Below are 15,253 nucleotides of genomic sequence, written 5' to 3'. Positions count from 1 at the left end.
AACAATTGCCGAAACAAATGGAAATTGAATATTATCCGAAAGGCACAGAGGAACTGAGGAAAGGCTTTGCTGTGAATTATAGCCAAGGAACTGGTCCAACATGGAAGAGATCTAGAACATCAACTTGGAAGAGATATGGCGCCGTCAAGAAAAAAATAGAAGACTAATTTGAACACTGTCCATTTTCTTCCTATTTAAATGTGGTGTAAAAATATTTGCTTAAAACTTTTAAATTTTTGACCTGAAATTTGGAAACTTATGAGAGAAGTTACCTTTTCTCTTTAAGCAAATGAGCAAGCCGAGCTTATTAAACTGTCAAATTTTACAGAACTTTTCCCTTCGGAAAAAGTCTCTCCGTTGGGGGAGAGGTTGTAACAGCTTTAAATAGTATTAAAATCTTATAGTTTAAATAATTTAAATAAATGAACATTAAGGTATTTGTGAATGGCAATATTTGAAACCAGACTCGAGTGCCACGTGCGACTCTCGCATGAAGAATGTAATTTATTTTTAAATGTGAGAATATGTTTTCTCTTCTTGTTTGTATGTCGCCATTTTTTGAGTGTTAAATAAAAGTTATTGCTGTGTTCCATCACTGGAGTTGCTTCATATCGCCAAAGAAATATCACAATGCGTTCTATTAAGTAATCAGCATGATAAACTTCAAATATTTCTTTGTGAGCATTAGCTGATTTCATGCCTTTATGAAAATAAAAAAGTAAAATATTTAAGCAGCCTGTGTTAAAACTGACCGTAAATTAACCGGTATAAACAAAAGTACACGGAATTTGCTTCTAGCAACCTAAAAGGGTTAGCTGCCATGTCCCAAAAGAAAAAAAATTATAAAATTGACAGAAGAATAACAAAAGGAACATAACACTATTTGTGCAAACCGAAATTACTTTCTTGGCAGCCCATTGATTTTAAAAGACATTATACAAAATGGTAATTTATTGCGCAACGGTTTTAATCTCCGGTTCTTAAAATGAAGTAATATTAAAAGATTTTTATTAAAAAAATGTTTCGTTTATACATGGTAAGAAATAGCATTGTCTTCAAGAATATCCTGATCTTAATAACACCGTGAAATAAAAATGTATTCCTGTCTTTCAAAATTTCATCATCATTCAATGTAGGAAGATACGCTAGATGATAAAGGCGACACGGTTACAGTTTCAAGGTGATTTCTAAGTGAGTCATACCGTAGGTTGACGTAACAAGAACTCAGTGAGACATGTTGTCGCATCGATAGACATCTTTTGTCCAAGGAGAGATGAATACAAGGAAGTAATGGATTGTAACACTTAGCTTCTCATCCTCAGTGGCGCGTGTCGAAAGAAAAAGTTCCGACTGCTGGATAGCAAAAGTGATAACCAAAACTTTTCATTCACGTATTTTGTTCCCTCTCCAACATTTTATTGTAAAAAGAATTAAAAATTATTCAGTTTCCTGCACAGTCTTTTAACTTTTTTGTTCAAAATGGAGTAAAATTTCTTTATTTTGATTCTTGCTCTCGTAAAAAAAAATTAACTTACTGCGATAATAACAGTGGAAGATTCACCTAGAAAAGACGTCAGAGAAGAGATACGAAAAGGCAAACTTTTAATAAATTTTACGCGTTTAATAAGGGCAGTCTCTTAAACATTCTGTCGAAAAGGTAATAAGTTTCTGAAAGTTTAAAACTAAACTAAATTCAACTTGGGATGGGAATTAATTATTAAATTTATATTAATGGTTTCAGTTCACGATCTTCCATTTGGACTTATCTCATTCTTCATCGCTCCGCAGATTCTCCATTGATGTGTTAATTTTTATGACCTCCGGCACTTCCATATTTTTCTTGGCTTTCAAACAGTGGTTTCAGTTTTCTTCCCAAGATCTTCTTGAACATGAATCAACATTCATACAAAGTTGTCTTGCTACGTCGAGTTTCCTTCTTGTATCCATCTAACTACATGAGTTTCCAGATTATTATTAATACATACATACATATACAATTTGGCTCACTACCACAGGTATAAACTTCGAGAAGGGTATATAATGTGACTCAGAATCACACAGCAGTAAAGCGTTCGAAAAGACATGTGCATGCGGTAATATACACAGAAAACACTAGAAATAGAATGACACTAAATATGTGAATATCCATCTTAATAATAAATGTACGTTCACTAAAGTAACCGAGGTCAAAGAAGGTGGTCGAAAAGTTCTCCACAAGATTTATATCATCTACGCATGACATTGAATACTCTAAAAGATTATGAGCATGTCTTGAACTTTCTCTAGTTCCTTGGCACTATCAATGAGGAAGTCAAACAGCAGTGTTTTGTTATGTCCGTAGAAGAAGTAACGAAGGCATAACAAATCCAACGATGATCGAGCAGGCAAATACACCGGGCGATTCGTCCGATAGTTTGTTAACCTAATGTAACATCAGAATAGTCCGCTTACAAAATGCATATCGGTAACTCGTTCGTATATCAGTCATTCTATCACCTCAACGTTCGTGTGTGAAATGAAGCTTCCCTGCGAGAACTCTTAGATTAACACCATCAGGGAAACATATCCGACCTTGCACTGCTACGGTATTCCGAGTTATCTCGGTTTACCCTTCCCCTTCTAGAAAATTGTGAGAAAATTGTTCATGGTTGGCAAGCATAGAAGGCTAAATAAAAAAAATGAAGGGGTCATGTAAAATTGTAGACTTTTGCCAGAGACCAAAACCAAATTTCCCATACTCAATTATTTTTCTGAATTTAATTTGGGAAGAACTTTTAAAATTTGAAAAAAAGCACTTAAAAAATTTTTAAAGCCAATAATTAAAAATTAAAACTCAAATTCAATCCAAAACCAGTCTGCTGCAAAGCGGTCGAATAAAAGTATCAACCCGTAATTACTAAATCTAAAATGAATAAAAAATTAACTAAAGTAGCCTATAATTGGTAAGTATTAAGGAAAATACAAAAAAAAAATTGCAACAATGGAAAAAAAATGAAATAGTTTGAAATAAGGTTCAAATTATTGCATATATTTTTGTGAGTTTCAGCGATGAACATTCTGTTAAGAAGTTTCAATAATCCGATATCCCTGTCGAACAGAAGCATCCAATTTATCGAAGTTGTAGCTGCTTCATGAAGTTCCAACGATGTTTTAGAAGAGAAAGTAATTCACTGAAAGAGAGTAAAGCTTAATAAGAGATTTAACAGGTTAAACTATATCTTTTGTTTATTGAAATTACTAAATTAAGAATGTACGGTTTCTGACACATTTTTTAAGTTTGAATGTTTTCGTATATTAAAATATTCTTCATTCATAGTGTTTAAAGAAATTAAGTGTAAAATACATTTTCTATGTTTGGCTTTTCTGCCGAATCATTTGTACTGAACAGCAAGCTTATTACTATAAATGTATTAATAAACAAATAAATTGTATTCCTAATTCCAGAATTTTGTTAACACATCCACTACGAATATTCATTATTCTTATCAACAAATGCTATCACCGAAAGTCATCTTCTTAAAAAGGATCATCTCTATAGAAGATCAAAATCGTCTGGAATCGTAAGTGATAATCGTAAAAAGCGTGTTCTACTTCTATATACTCAATATTATTATTACAACTGTTAAATTGGTTTTAGTATTTCACAATTAGAAGAAAAAATTAAAACAGCACATGTAGCATTGAACAAATACTAATTAATAAATCTAAATGATCTTGCTCATCATCCCTGAAGAGGGGTCATGTATCATGTACTCATTTGGTTATTCATTTCAAATTGGGAAAACTTTCATATTTATAGCAATACAAAAACTAGTGTCGCGTTTGCTTACTAGAACTTTACTTCCACGGACTTCCACGGACGCCCTCTGGCGAAAGAGACTAAAAGTAGTCAGTTGAACGGCTGACGCGTCTAACAGATGTATAACGATAGACCGTCTCCGTATAAATTATGCTTGTAATCATTATAACTTGTAAATATTTTGTAGATATCTTTCATACGAATTAAAATTTCTTAAAAAGTTTATAGCTGTGTTTCGAAGTAAATCGAAGTTCATCATAGAGACAGATACCGACAAGAAGGAAAGAAGGCAGTTCAGGGCAGCCCTATTTAGAAGGTAAGTGAACTTTCACTTATCTATTTAATGATCAAAAAATTTTAATAGTACAAAGTTGATAAAATTTTTTAACATGGCGCCCGAACAGGGACTGCCAGTAACTGCTGTTTTCCTAACTATTGAATCTGTCTAAATTGATATCAGTTATATAGATGATACATAAGCATAAATAATTAGTGAATTGCTGATAGTTGTTGAATTGTTGAATATTAAATAATGACGGAATTCATCGACACATTGAAAAGGAAACGCGGCCACATAAGGGCTGCCGTTACAAAATTAATTGGCCGAATCGAAACTGAATTACCAAAAACAGAAGTGAATGCAGAGGAACTAGAAATTTCTTTAGAACTCTTAAATGAAAAATCGAACGAGTTAAAACAAATAGATGCCGATATAGAAAAATTAATAAACATAAAGGATCTAGACCAGGAATTAAACGGTGTTGACGAATATCGTGAAAGAATAACTACATTTAAATACAAAGCTAACAAAAAATTGAAAGAAATTAATATAGAACAACAAAAATTTAATGTGTTACGAAGCACTGAACAGTTAAGTGAAAGTATTATAGAAAACGTTAAAATCGAAAGTCATAATGTGAAGCTTCCTAAACTTACGATTCCGAAGTTTTATGGCGAGAGCTGCGAATGGCTGACATTTTGGAACACTTTTTCATCAGCCATACATCAAAATAAAACGCTTGACGCCATAAGCAAATTTAATTATCCTTTTTAAAATTAAAATCCTTTTTGGGAGGCACTGCTTATAACACCATTGACGGTTTCGATTTAACCGAAGAAAATTACGAAACTTCAGTTAAACTCCTCACAGAAAGGTTTGGAAATAAAGATGTACTGATCAACGCCCATATAGATAAATTACTGAAAATAAGACCTCTAAAAGATTGTAATGACATTCAAAATTTCCGTAAGTTATTCAATTATATACAGAAACATATTCGATGTCTTGAATCATTAAATATGACCTCAGAAACATATGGAGCTTTATTAACACCTATTTTGCTTAAAACATTGCCCCCAGATTTGGTTTTGGAGTATAATAAAACAGTTCGGAAATCAAATTACGATTTGAATCAACTAGTGGAATTTCTTTCTGAACAGTTAGTTGCGCGGGAACGTACATTCCAGACGGTCCAGCCAAAGGCGGCGCCGCAAAAGCATAACAAACTGAGTGAACCCAGACCTATTGCGAAACATACAGCTTCGGAGTTAACGAACGCAAGTTTGCGGGGGGGACAAACACCATGTGTTTTCTGCGACTCTTCTGAGCACGAGTCTATAACGTGTAAACAAGCATCTTTATGGTCTACTGAGAAAAAAAGGGAGAAATGCAAAGCGAAAGGGATCTGTTATCGCTGTTTACGCCCACGGCATCTTAGTTTTATTTGCACTTCTAGAATAAGGTGTGAATTATGTAAACAACGACATGCCACTATAATGTGTTTTAAAACCGAAAACGGAGAAGTTAAGGAAGAACAAATTGAAAATAAGGCCTTAACGAATAATTCATCCTATGAAAGTGTAATCTTGCAAACTTTAATTGTCAATGTTTACGGAGATGGTGAAAGCAATTTTATACGAATAATTCTGGATACCGGAAGTAGCAGATCATATATCAGCACATTTCTTGCGGAGAAATTAAAACTAAAATCTTTAGGTCAGGAAGGTGTGACTCATGGGCTTTTTGGAGGAATAGAAAAAAGGGAAAATCACAACAAGTATCTGATTAAGTTAAATAATCCAGAAACAGGATTCACATGCGAAATGGAAGTTTTCAGCCAAAATACAATATGCTCACATATTCCAAAATTGGAGGATAGGGAATGCATAAAGAAACTTAGAGGTTACAAAATTTTTCCCAGTGATGTAACTAATGAGAATTCTTGTTTATTTGAAAAACACCCTAACGAAATACACATGCTTGTAGGAGCAGATTATGCCGGAAAACTCTTTACAGGGGAAATAATACACGTAACGGAGAGTTTAGTAGCGATGAATACACACCTTGGTTGGACAATATTAGGGAGAACGAAGGTAAAGGGAAAAAATTTTAATGAAATTCTTTTATCACTACACATTAGTGACAGAAAAATCTGTGACTTGTGGTCTCTTGATTCTATCGGAATAACTGAACCAGCTCTTTCGCAAACAAAACAAGAAATACAAAAGGCTACAGAAAATTATTTTATCCGTACTTTAGAAAGAGATGACGCTGGAAGATATCAGGTGTCACTTCCATGGCTTCAAATTCATCCTGAGTTGCCAGATAATAGAATCCTTGCAGAAAAGCGTCTGAAGTCTTGCGTGAAAACCCTTCAGACAAAGAATTCCTTAGAAGCCTACGAAACTGTTTTAAAGGATTGGGTAGAAGAGGGAATAATTGAACCTATCAATATTTCGGAGGCAGAAAAGATCAAAGGGCATTATCTGCCACATAGACCCGTGTTTCGGGAAAATTCGACTACCAAAATTCGACCAGTGTTCGACGCATCTGCAAAGGAGAAAAATTCGGTATCTCTGAACGACTGCCTGGAAAAGGGTCCTAATTATCTTGAATTGATTCCCAAAATTTTGATAAAATTTCGAGAGGGGAAGTATGGAGTAATTTCGGATATAAAAAGAGCATTTCTTCAGATAGGTGTGAATCCAGCGGATCGAGATTTTCTCCGCTTCCTATGGTGGGAGAAAGGACACCCTGAAAAACTGACTATATATCGGCACCGAAGGGTTGTATTCGGCGTAAACGCCAGCCCCTTTTTACTCGCTGCCACGATTAACTACCATTTGGAAAATGTACCAAAACATCATCAGGAAATAGCTTCAAAGCTAAAGAAAGCCATGTATGTGGATAACTGCGTAGCGAGCGTGGAATCAATTGAAGAATTAAATTCATTTATCAAAGGATCTAGAGAAATCATGGCTACTGCAAAATTTGACCTAAGAGGTTGGAAACATAATAGACTTAAAAATGAAACTTCAATTCTAAACCTTTCTGATAAAGATTATGAAGATGTTGTGTCAGTATTGGGATTGAAATGGGACTTGTTTGACGATACTTTGTCTTGTCACGTAAAATATGAAGAAAACCCTGTATCGAGCAAAAGATCTGTTCTTTCCGAATTTAGTAAAATCTTTGACCCAATTGGGTTTACTATTCCAGTTACTCTCATGCCTAAACTGATTCTGCAAGAGTGCTGGAAACAGAAAATTAACTGGGATACTAATCTGCCGAATGATCTAGCAAGGAAATTTTTCACATGGTCATCTCAGTTCAAATATTTGAAAGACATCAAAATTCCTAGATTGCTTCCCAAAATAGACGAAAGTACCACTCTGCATGTATTTTCGGACGCAAGCAAGGACGCGTATGCGACCTGCATTTTCCTTAGACACAGCGGTGAGAGTGGAGTCACCTGTCAATTGATGCAGTCTAAAGCGAGAGTTGCTCCCCTAAAAGCACTCACCATACCTCGACTAGAGATACTCGCTTGCACTATTGGAGCCAGGCTCTCTCATACAATAAGAGAAGACTTGAAATTAAAAGAGGTTCCAGTTTTTTACTGGACGGATTCCAAAAATACCCTCTTTTGGATAAAACAGAAAGAAAATTGGTCCACTTTTATAGCCAATCGAGTAAATGAGATTCGAAAACTGAGTAACCCAGATCACTGGCATCACATTCCCGGGAAGTTTAATCCTTCGGATTTGCCATCAGGCGGTTGCTCTGCAAAAGAATTGAGGAAATCCGAATGGTGGAAAGGACCAGATTGGATTTATCGACCTCCAGAAGAGTGGCCTATTGCAGATGGAGAACATCCCGACTTCGATATAGTAAATGGAGAGAGAAAACGAACTGTGGTTTCAGCCAGCAATAACACGAATACAGATAAATTTAACCTTTTTGACAATATTTCAAAATTCGAAAAGATCATAAAGGTCGTATCTTGGATATTTAGATTCATTAAAAATGCTACAACACCACCATCTGAAAGACCTCATGGGAGAATTTCAGTCGAAGAACTAAAAGGAGCTGAAACAGTGGTTTTCCGACTCATCCAACGAGAATCTTTCGAAGGATTGAAAGATAAAAGAATACGTGCTCTAGAACCTATCATGGACTCCAATGGCCTTATAAAAGTGAAGACACGTATCTTTCAGAGAGACGATGATGCTGACTTTCGTTACCCAGTTTTACTTCCCTCAGAACATCCATTAGTCTTAAAGCTGATCAAATCTGAACATGAAACGCTAAGTCACGCTGGAGTACAATTCGTTATGTGCGCTTTGCGTGAAAAATATTGGATCATAAAGAGTAGGAAGACCGTACGCAAGGTTATCCAAAACTGTCTACGATGTCGAAGGTTCCACTCTGATTCATATAAGATTCCTCAAGCGCCTCTACCTGAAGACAGAATAAGAGATGCTTTAATTTTTGAGATTATTGGTGTTGATCTGACGGGTCCCTTAATTTTAAAAGGAGGCCAAAAAACATGGATCGTCATTTTTACTTGCGCAATATATAGAGCAGTTCACTTAGAGCTAGTCTCATCTCTATCAACCGAAAGTTTTCTGCACGCATTCAGGCGATTCATCGCTCGAAGGGGTAGACCTGTCACTGTATACTCCGACAATGGAACCAATTTTGTTGGATCAAATAATTTGTTTAAGACCATAGATTGGAATTCTATCTTAGAAAATGCAACAGTTAAGAAAATTGAATGGAAATTTATTCCCCCTTCCTCGCCATGGTGGGGAGGGTGGTGGGAAAGATTAATTGGAGTACTAAAGAGAATTCTTCGAAAGGTACTAGGAAAATCTTCTCTGAACTACGAAGAACTGTTGACAATCATTTGTGACTGCGAGAGCATTATGAACAACCGTCCTCTCACGTATTTGTCAGAAGACGTAAAGGATTTAAGAGCTCTCACCCCAGCAATGTTTCTAACAGAAATTCCAGAGACTGGAGTTCCTGAATTAGATCTTTTGGATTCTAAATCCATCAATAAAAGATACTTTTACAGAGCCAAATTGAGAAAGGATTTACGAAAAAGATTTCGATCAGAATATTTAGGGCAACTAAAACAAAGCTCAAAATTCATCCGCGAACCATCTTCTGTAAAAGTTGGTGATCTTGTAATTGTGTCCAACAACGAAAAAAGGATAAACTGGCCCTTAGCTAGAATCGTATCGTATTTCCATCCCACGACGGATACATTAGATTAGTGAAACTGAAAACTGCACAAGGGGAGATTATAAGACCTACTAAGAACCTCATACCTCTTGAACTCAACTTTACACCTGAGTCAGATATGCAAGTGATGTACAGAACTCGACGTATGACGAAATCTCAAAACACTTGAACTACAGGTCAGTTGAGGTTCATCCTCTGCTGATACTGGACCTCAAGGTGGGAGTGTCGCGTTTGCTTACTAGAACTTTACTTCCACGGACTTCCACGGACGCCCTCTGGCGAAAGAGACTAAAAGTAGTCAGTTGAACGGCTGACGCGTCTAACAGATGTATAACGATAGACCGTCTCCGTATAAATTATGCTTGTAATCATTATAACTTGTAAATATTTTGTAGATATCTTTCATACGAATTAAAATTTCTTAAAAAGTTTATAGCTGTGTTTCGAAGTAAATCGAAGTTCATCATAGAGACAGATACCGACAAGAAGGAAAGAAGGCAGTTCAGGGCAGCCCTATTTAGAAGGTAAGTGAACTTTCACTTATCTATTTAATGATCAAAAAATTTTAATAGTACAAAGTTGATAAAATTTTTTAACAACTAGTATAAAACATCGTAAACGAAAAATCACTTCGCCAGAGAAAAATGAGTCTTTCTTAAAGAAAAGTTCGAAAATATTTTTCGCAAGTAATTATTCTTCCTTTAAGTAAGTACAGATCTAATGTAAATGGAAACCGTACAATTGTTCAAGGATCTCAGTCCTTCGCCAGTGAGCTATCGAATGCAACGAAGAAACGTTTAAACAAATGAATTCGCCTGGTGAAACTTTTGCTAACACCAAAGCCTAAGCCAAATAAAATTTCAACTTATAGTGAAAAAAATATTTAAAAAAAAGAAAGGAAAAAATCTGAAAGGTTTCAGATTTTAAATTACATCCAAAGGGACGTTTTTTGACATTTTGTCTGTTACCTTTATTTATTAAATATCACGTTCTTCGCACTTAAACCATAAAATTCAGCTTAAAAGCAATATCGCAAAATAGTTTTACGTTGAGCATACCTTTAGAATTTCCGATACAGAGACTCGCGCGTTGGAGACAAAAATGTTTTTTCTGTACAACGTTGGCATTGCTCGCTTTGAAATCCTTGAGTTTTTTTAATCAAAAATGCTTTAAAGTTTTATAAAATATGAAATCGATAATAAAACAAATTCTGGATTTCAAATCTGGGCTTCCACATGCCCATATTCACAGTAGGATTACATCATTCAAAATTCGATGGCTTTATGTACTGCTGTTTTATCCCAATGCGAGAAATATATGCACATTTATGCAGATTTTTCATTATTTTTTTAAATATAATGCAGGACTCTCACATTTGGTGACAACAGTTTGAAAAGTGAAGCGGATATTTATAGTGATTCGATGCAAAATTGCAAAACGAAAACAATAGTCCTTCAGGGACAAAGCCCCTTTGGACTAATAAGCTTTCAAGAATAAGGATCATATATATGTAACACCATGAAAAAACATATGTAACAGCATGTTAAAGAATACTGAGCTTATCTGTTGTAAGGCTGCAATTGATCTGATCACTGAATAAAAGTCCTATAATTCTACTAGACAAATTATCAAGTTATCACTATGTCAGAAATAACATGATAGAAACTTGTGAAGGTTAGAATATCCTTTCTATTTATTCTGAACTTTTAACATAAAAGGTAGAACTTGTGCAATATATAAACCACTACTTGAGGCAATGTAAATTAGTAAATAATAGTAAACTCAATTTAAACGTTGATTAGTAGTCTAAGATTACACAGGTAATAAACTAAATCATGGGCTTGCTCAACTAATTTTACTGGCTCGTAATTTAATGCAATCGGCTAGTGAAAAATGCCAAACCCGAAATAATTGATCAAAATTCTAACAACGCTACTCGAGTTCCAGAAGCTCTGTCTCTCTCTGGATTCAAAATCCTCGGATTTTATGTACTTTAAGTTAATATGCATTATGGTGAAGAATACGGAAGGAAGAAGTCATAGTTAATATCAAAATCATAACAGCTGCCTAATTAACCTAAAATACGTTACACTGTTATAATTGTAACGTCTAGAAATATAATAAAGTTTAGAAAATTTAAAAAAATCAGTAAAGATATATTCTAGTGAAGACTATTGCATTATAAACGGACAATAGAAGGAATAGTCTCTTGAAAACAACAAAATATGGCTTTTTATCATTTATAAGAAATTATCTTAATTTTGTTACTCTTTAAAAGAAGGCCATTTTAAGGATTATACACAGAAATAAATAAATATTTTCTCCTTATTGTAATTCGAATTAGATTAGAATTATACAAATTTTCTTTGAAACATTTATTAACTTTAATCTACATGTAATTCATTTGGTAGAATAAATTCAGTCAATAGATACTTACTTTCGGTCTTAAACACGTCAGTGAAAATGATCATATTTGCATTCTTGAAATCAGCTGTGAAAAATCTGGTCTTTAATTCTATAAAATTACTATCCGAAGAAGCATAACACAGTTATGAAATTCTGTGTCTTTAATTGCAATAATTGACTACACGAAGACCACTTTAACCAGTCACAGTTACTTCTGCGTATTGAGAAATCAAGGGCTTTATATAATTTTGATAACTTCTAAAAAGAAGTTCAAAAGAGAAATCTCTACTGAATAGAATTATTTCTAGAAATAAAGCAACTGAAAGAAAAGAAGATGTTGTAAACCTAAACAGTTACTTAGCTGTTAGAACTTTTAACATCCTAGGAAAAAAACAATGCCCTTGCATAAAGCAATCTAACTTCTTTTAAAAGCCTTGCTTAATAAAAAAATTGTTTTAGGATAATTCGGTTTTTAACGCCTTGTTAATCAAGCCAGGTTCTTAGCAATGTATCTGAGATACAAGAAAGCTCTCTGCAGATTTGATGCAAGAAAGCTCACTTGAGTAACGTACATACTTAATATAATGTTTATCTATATTTCATTATTTCGTTACTTTAATGCTTAATATAATTTGGAAATATTTATTGCTTAGATCAATAGAATCACTAATTTTTTTAAGGTTGCAGTGACCTGTGAAACATCTGTCTTTCCTCTTTTTTTTATGCTTATAAATGACAAAAAAGTGAAATACAGTATTATATTTTATTTGTTTTTTAATGCAAACATGAGATATACAGCAGTGACTAAAAAATGGCTGTATTTCCTGCCTCTGCATTAGGCCCTTACAGGTGCTTAACCAATAATTTTCAAACGGTTCTGTAAGCACATTTAGACGTAACTGGTATCAGTTTCAGGTGCTCAGTTTGTTTCACTCAAACGATGCTACAGAAGGCTTATATTAAATCATAAAATGCTATCTTTTTTGGGGGGGAGGTAGTAGGGTAAAAGCGTAGCTGCAGAAAGGCGCACTGATTGCTGCTGTATATCCATCTTCTACCATATGCAATTGACAGCAGGGCAAAGGTTATAGTTACTGAAGTATTGGAATTTCGTTTAAATTAGATAACATTAATGTGAACTAGTAGATCGAGGCACGGCATTTTTATGACTTTCCTCATGTGCATGATAAAAATAAAACGGATTATACCGAAGAAATTCACTTTAGATAATTAATACTACAATTAAATGCTGTGTTCTTCTCAACTGTTTTAAAATGTAGTAGTTTACTCAAAACTAATCATAAAAGAATATGAACATGAATGACAGAAACTTCAAAATTATTAAGTAGTTGTTCTCTTTTGTCTCTTTAATTCAGAATAAATCTAGTGTTTCTTTCTGCGATACTGAATAAATCCCGAAACGTAAGAATATTTCCGATATTAAAAATACGTACATTAGATAAATATATATATTTGCCCGGAGTAGCTTTTAATTTTAATAAAATTTCATATATGCTATTTTTATTATCTATGCAGAGAACTCTTCGGAAACGCGCAAATATGGCAAGACTAGCTGCCGTTTTAGATTAAGAAAACTTATCAGGCCATGGCTTACCTCGAACACTAGAAACCAAAGCACCCATCCGCAAGGATTCGCCATTTTGCAGGCTGCCTTTATACTTCGAACATATATAGGAGTCTGGCATGGCGGACGTGTTTTCCAAGATCCCTTTGTTCTGAGAGCGATTACTTGCAAAATTTCGAGGCGTTGTTTTAGACACCTGTTGCTGTTTAGTAAAAGAATCAGTCGCAGTCCTCCTCTCCCATGTTTGAATTAGAACTGCACTTCTTCCCAAGTCAGATTTTTTGAGCTTTATATTGGCCTGGATGGAGAATTGTTGGCCCTCAGAAACAGGTTTTAGTTCAGCCGACGTTCGAGGTAAGCTTGACTCTGTGTTGGAAGAAAGTGACAAATGGTGTTAAGTACTATCCAATAACAGCAAATGTATTTCCTAATTACTTTAATTCATTATTCTTATTTTGTATACTTGGCCAAATTATCAGCGAATTAAAAAAAAGTAGCAGCAAACTGAAAATTATGAAATCGATAGTTCAGTGACAAATATACCCACTTTGCTACATAAGCACCGTTAAAACATTACACCAGCTTCTTGATTCCGCCAGGAACAGATATGTTTGATTGTGCCTGAAGTAAGTACTACGTTACATATTTACTTGCGCATTTACCCTCCTCCCCTTTTTTTACTAATTTTATCGTACGAAAATCTAGATGGGAAAATTATGCGAGTAATTTAATTTCCAAAGGATGGGGGTTATGGTAACAATATAAAAAATTAATAGCATTCATGGATAAACGACCGGTAACTATGATACTATTATTTATTTAAAACAAACCCAACATTCCAAAGAGAAGACTTAATAACATTAGCATTTTAATATCTTATAAGATATCTTCATTTCCACTTCCCTATACCTGCCGCCCAGACGGGAAAGTCGTTAGTGACTCTGACTATCGTACCGAAAGTCCAGGCTTCGAATTCCGAAGAAGGCATGAATGTAAATTATCTGTTTCTTCACAGGAGATAACGGCGGCCGCTTATTAGGTGCTTCCAGCTTAAATGGTTAACGCCCGCCATTAAAAAAAAAAAAAAAATCTCGTACCTTGAATTTCGTCCGCTGTTATTGTTGCCCACAGCTACTCGCCAAGCCTCAAAATCATTCAATGCTTCTAGAACTGTGGCGTCTGTTACAACTCGCAAGTGGGTTCCCATCAACACCGTTGTTATTGTTTCCATCGCTGTTCACTTTGTCTTCCCTCGTGCATTGATTTTCAGAATTATAAAAAGCATTAGTTATTCCTGTTTTCTTGAAGCTCTTCACTATATTTACATCATACAGTAAGAGCCATGCACCGATATCCACGAATAAATCAATTAGTAAGACGAAAACAGCCACTGCATGGACGAATTTATCTTAAAATTTAGTGAAGCCTTGTTTTCGAACGTTTTGAAAAACAGGGAAGTTACGTGAATATTTAAAAAATATTAGAACCTCGCGGTAGAACGCTTGGAGGTGGAATATTTGAGTAAATGTGGTATTTGTTTGTGCAGTATATTCTTCATTAGGTAAGACTCTAAAGTCATTGTCCTCTTGAAGTATCTTTAAAATGTCTAAAGCGTATAATAAGTGTAAAAAGCAAAATCTTGGTTGTGGATGAATGCCATAAATTCTCATTGGTCCCCTACAAAGAATTGAAATTTAATCTCACTATTCAAAAATTTTAAATCAGAGCTCTACAATTTAGACCTCTCTCACTTATTATCATAATGTATTGGTCCTTTAGATTTGCTATGAAATAATTAGGCCGTTGTCAAAAAAGCAGTGCTTTTTAATTGCAAGCACAATAAAACACATTTTATTTGCTGGAATCGACAGTCGACGCAACGGTTTTGAAAATGCATTGAAGAATAATTTTCAGTTTGTTATTACTTTCTGAA

At 34.5% G+C, this 15,253-nt stretch overlaps 1 protein-coding gene across 3 annotated transcripts in view; it reads right to left on the bottom strand.

The window, feature by feature from the left end:
• LOC118192931 (uncharacterized) overlaps window positions 1–15,253 on the bottom strand; it is a 125,515-nt gene that overhangs the window by 50,164 nt on the left and 60,098 nt on the right. For 2 of the 3 annotated variants that reach the window (XM_085817371.1, XM_085817369.1), the window contains one exon: window positions 13,351–13,686. The exons of the other annotated variant lie outside the window; for it this stretch is intronic. In XM_085817371.1, coding sequence (XP_085673497.1) covers window positions 13,351–13,686 — 336 coding nt within the window. The remainder of the gene's footprint in view (window positions 1–13,350; window positions 13,687–15,253) is intronic. 3 annotated transcript variants of the gene reach the window in all.

Source organism: Stegodyphus dumicola, chromosome 5 (assembly GCF_044657685.1).
Source record: "Stegodyphus dumicola isolate Sdum_Otavi_A_Nest chromosome 5, ASM4465768v1".
In the NCBI taxonomy this organism is placed as follows: Eukaryota; Metazoa; Arthropoda; class Arachnida; order Araneae; family Eresidae; genus Stegodyphus; species Stegodyphus dumicola.
The sequence above is the reverse complement of the archived record's forward strand: the minus strand, read 5'-3'. Positions and strand labels throughout refer to the sequence as shown.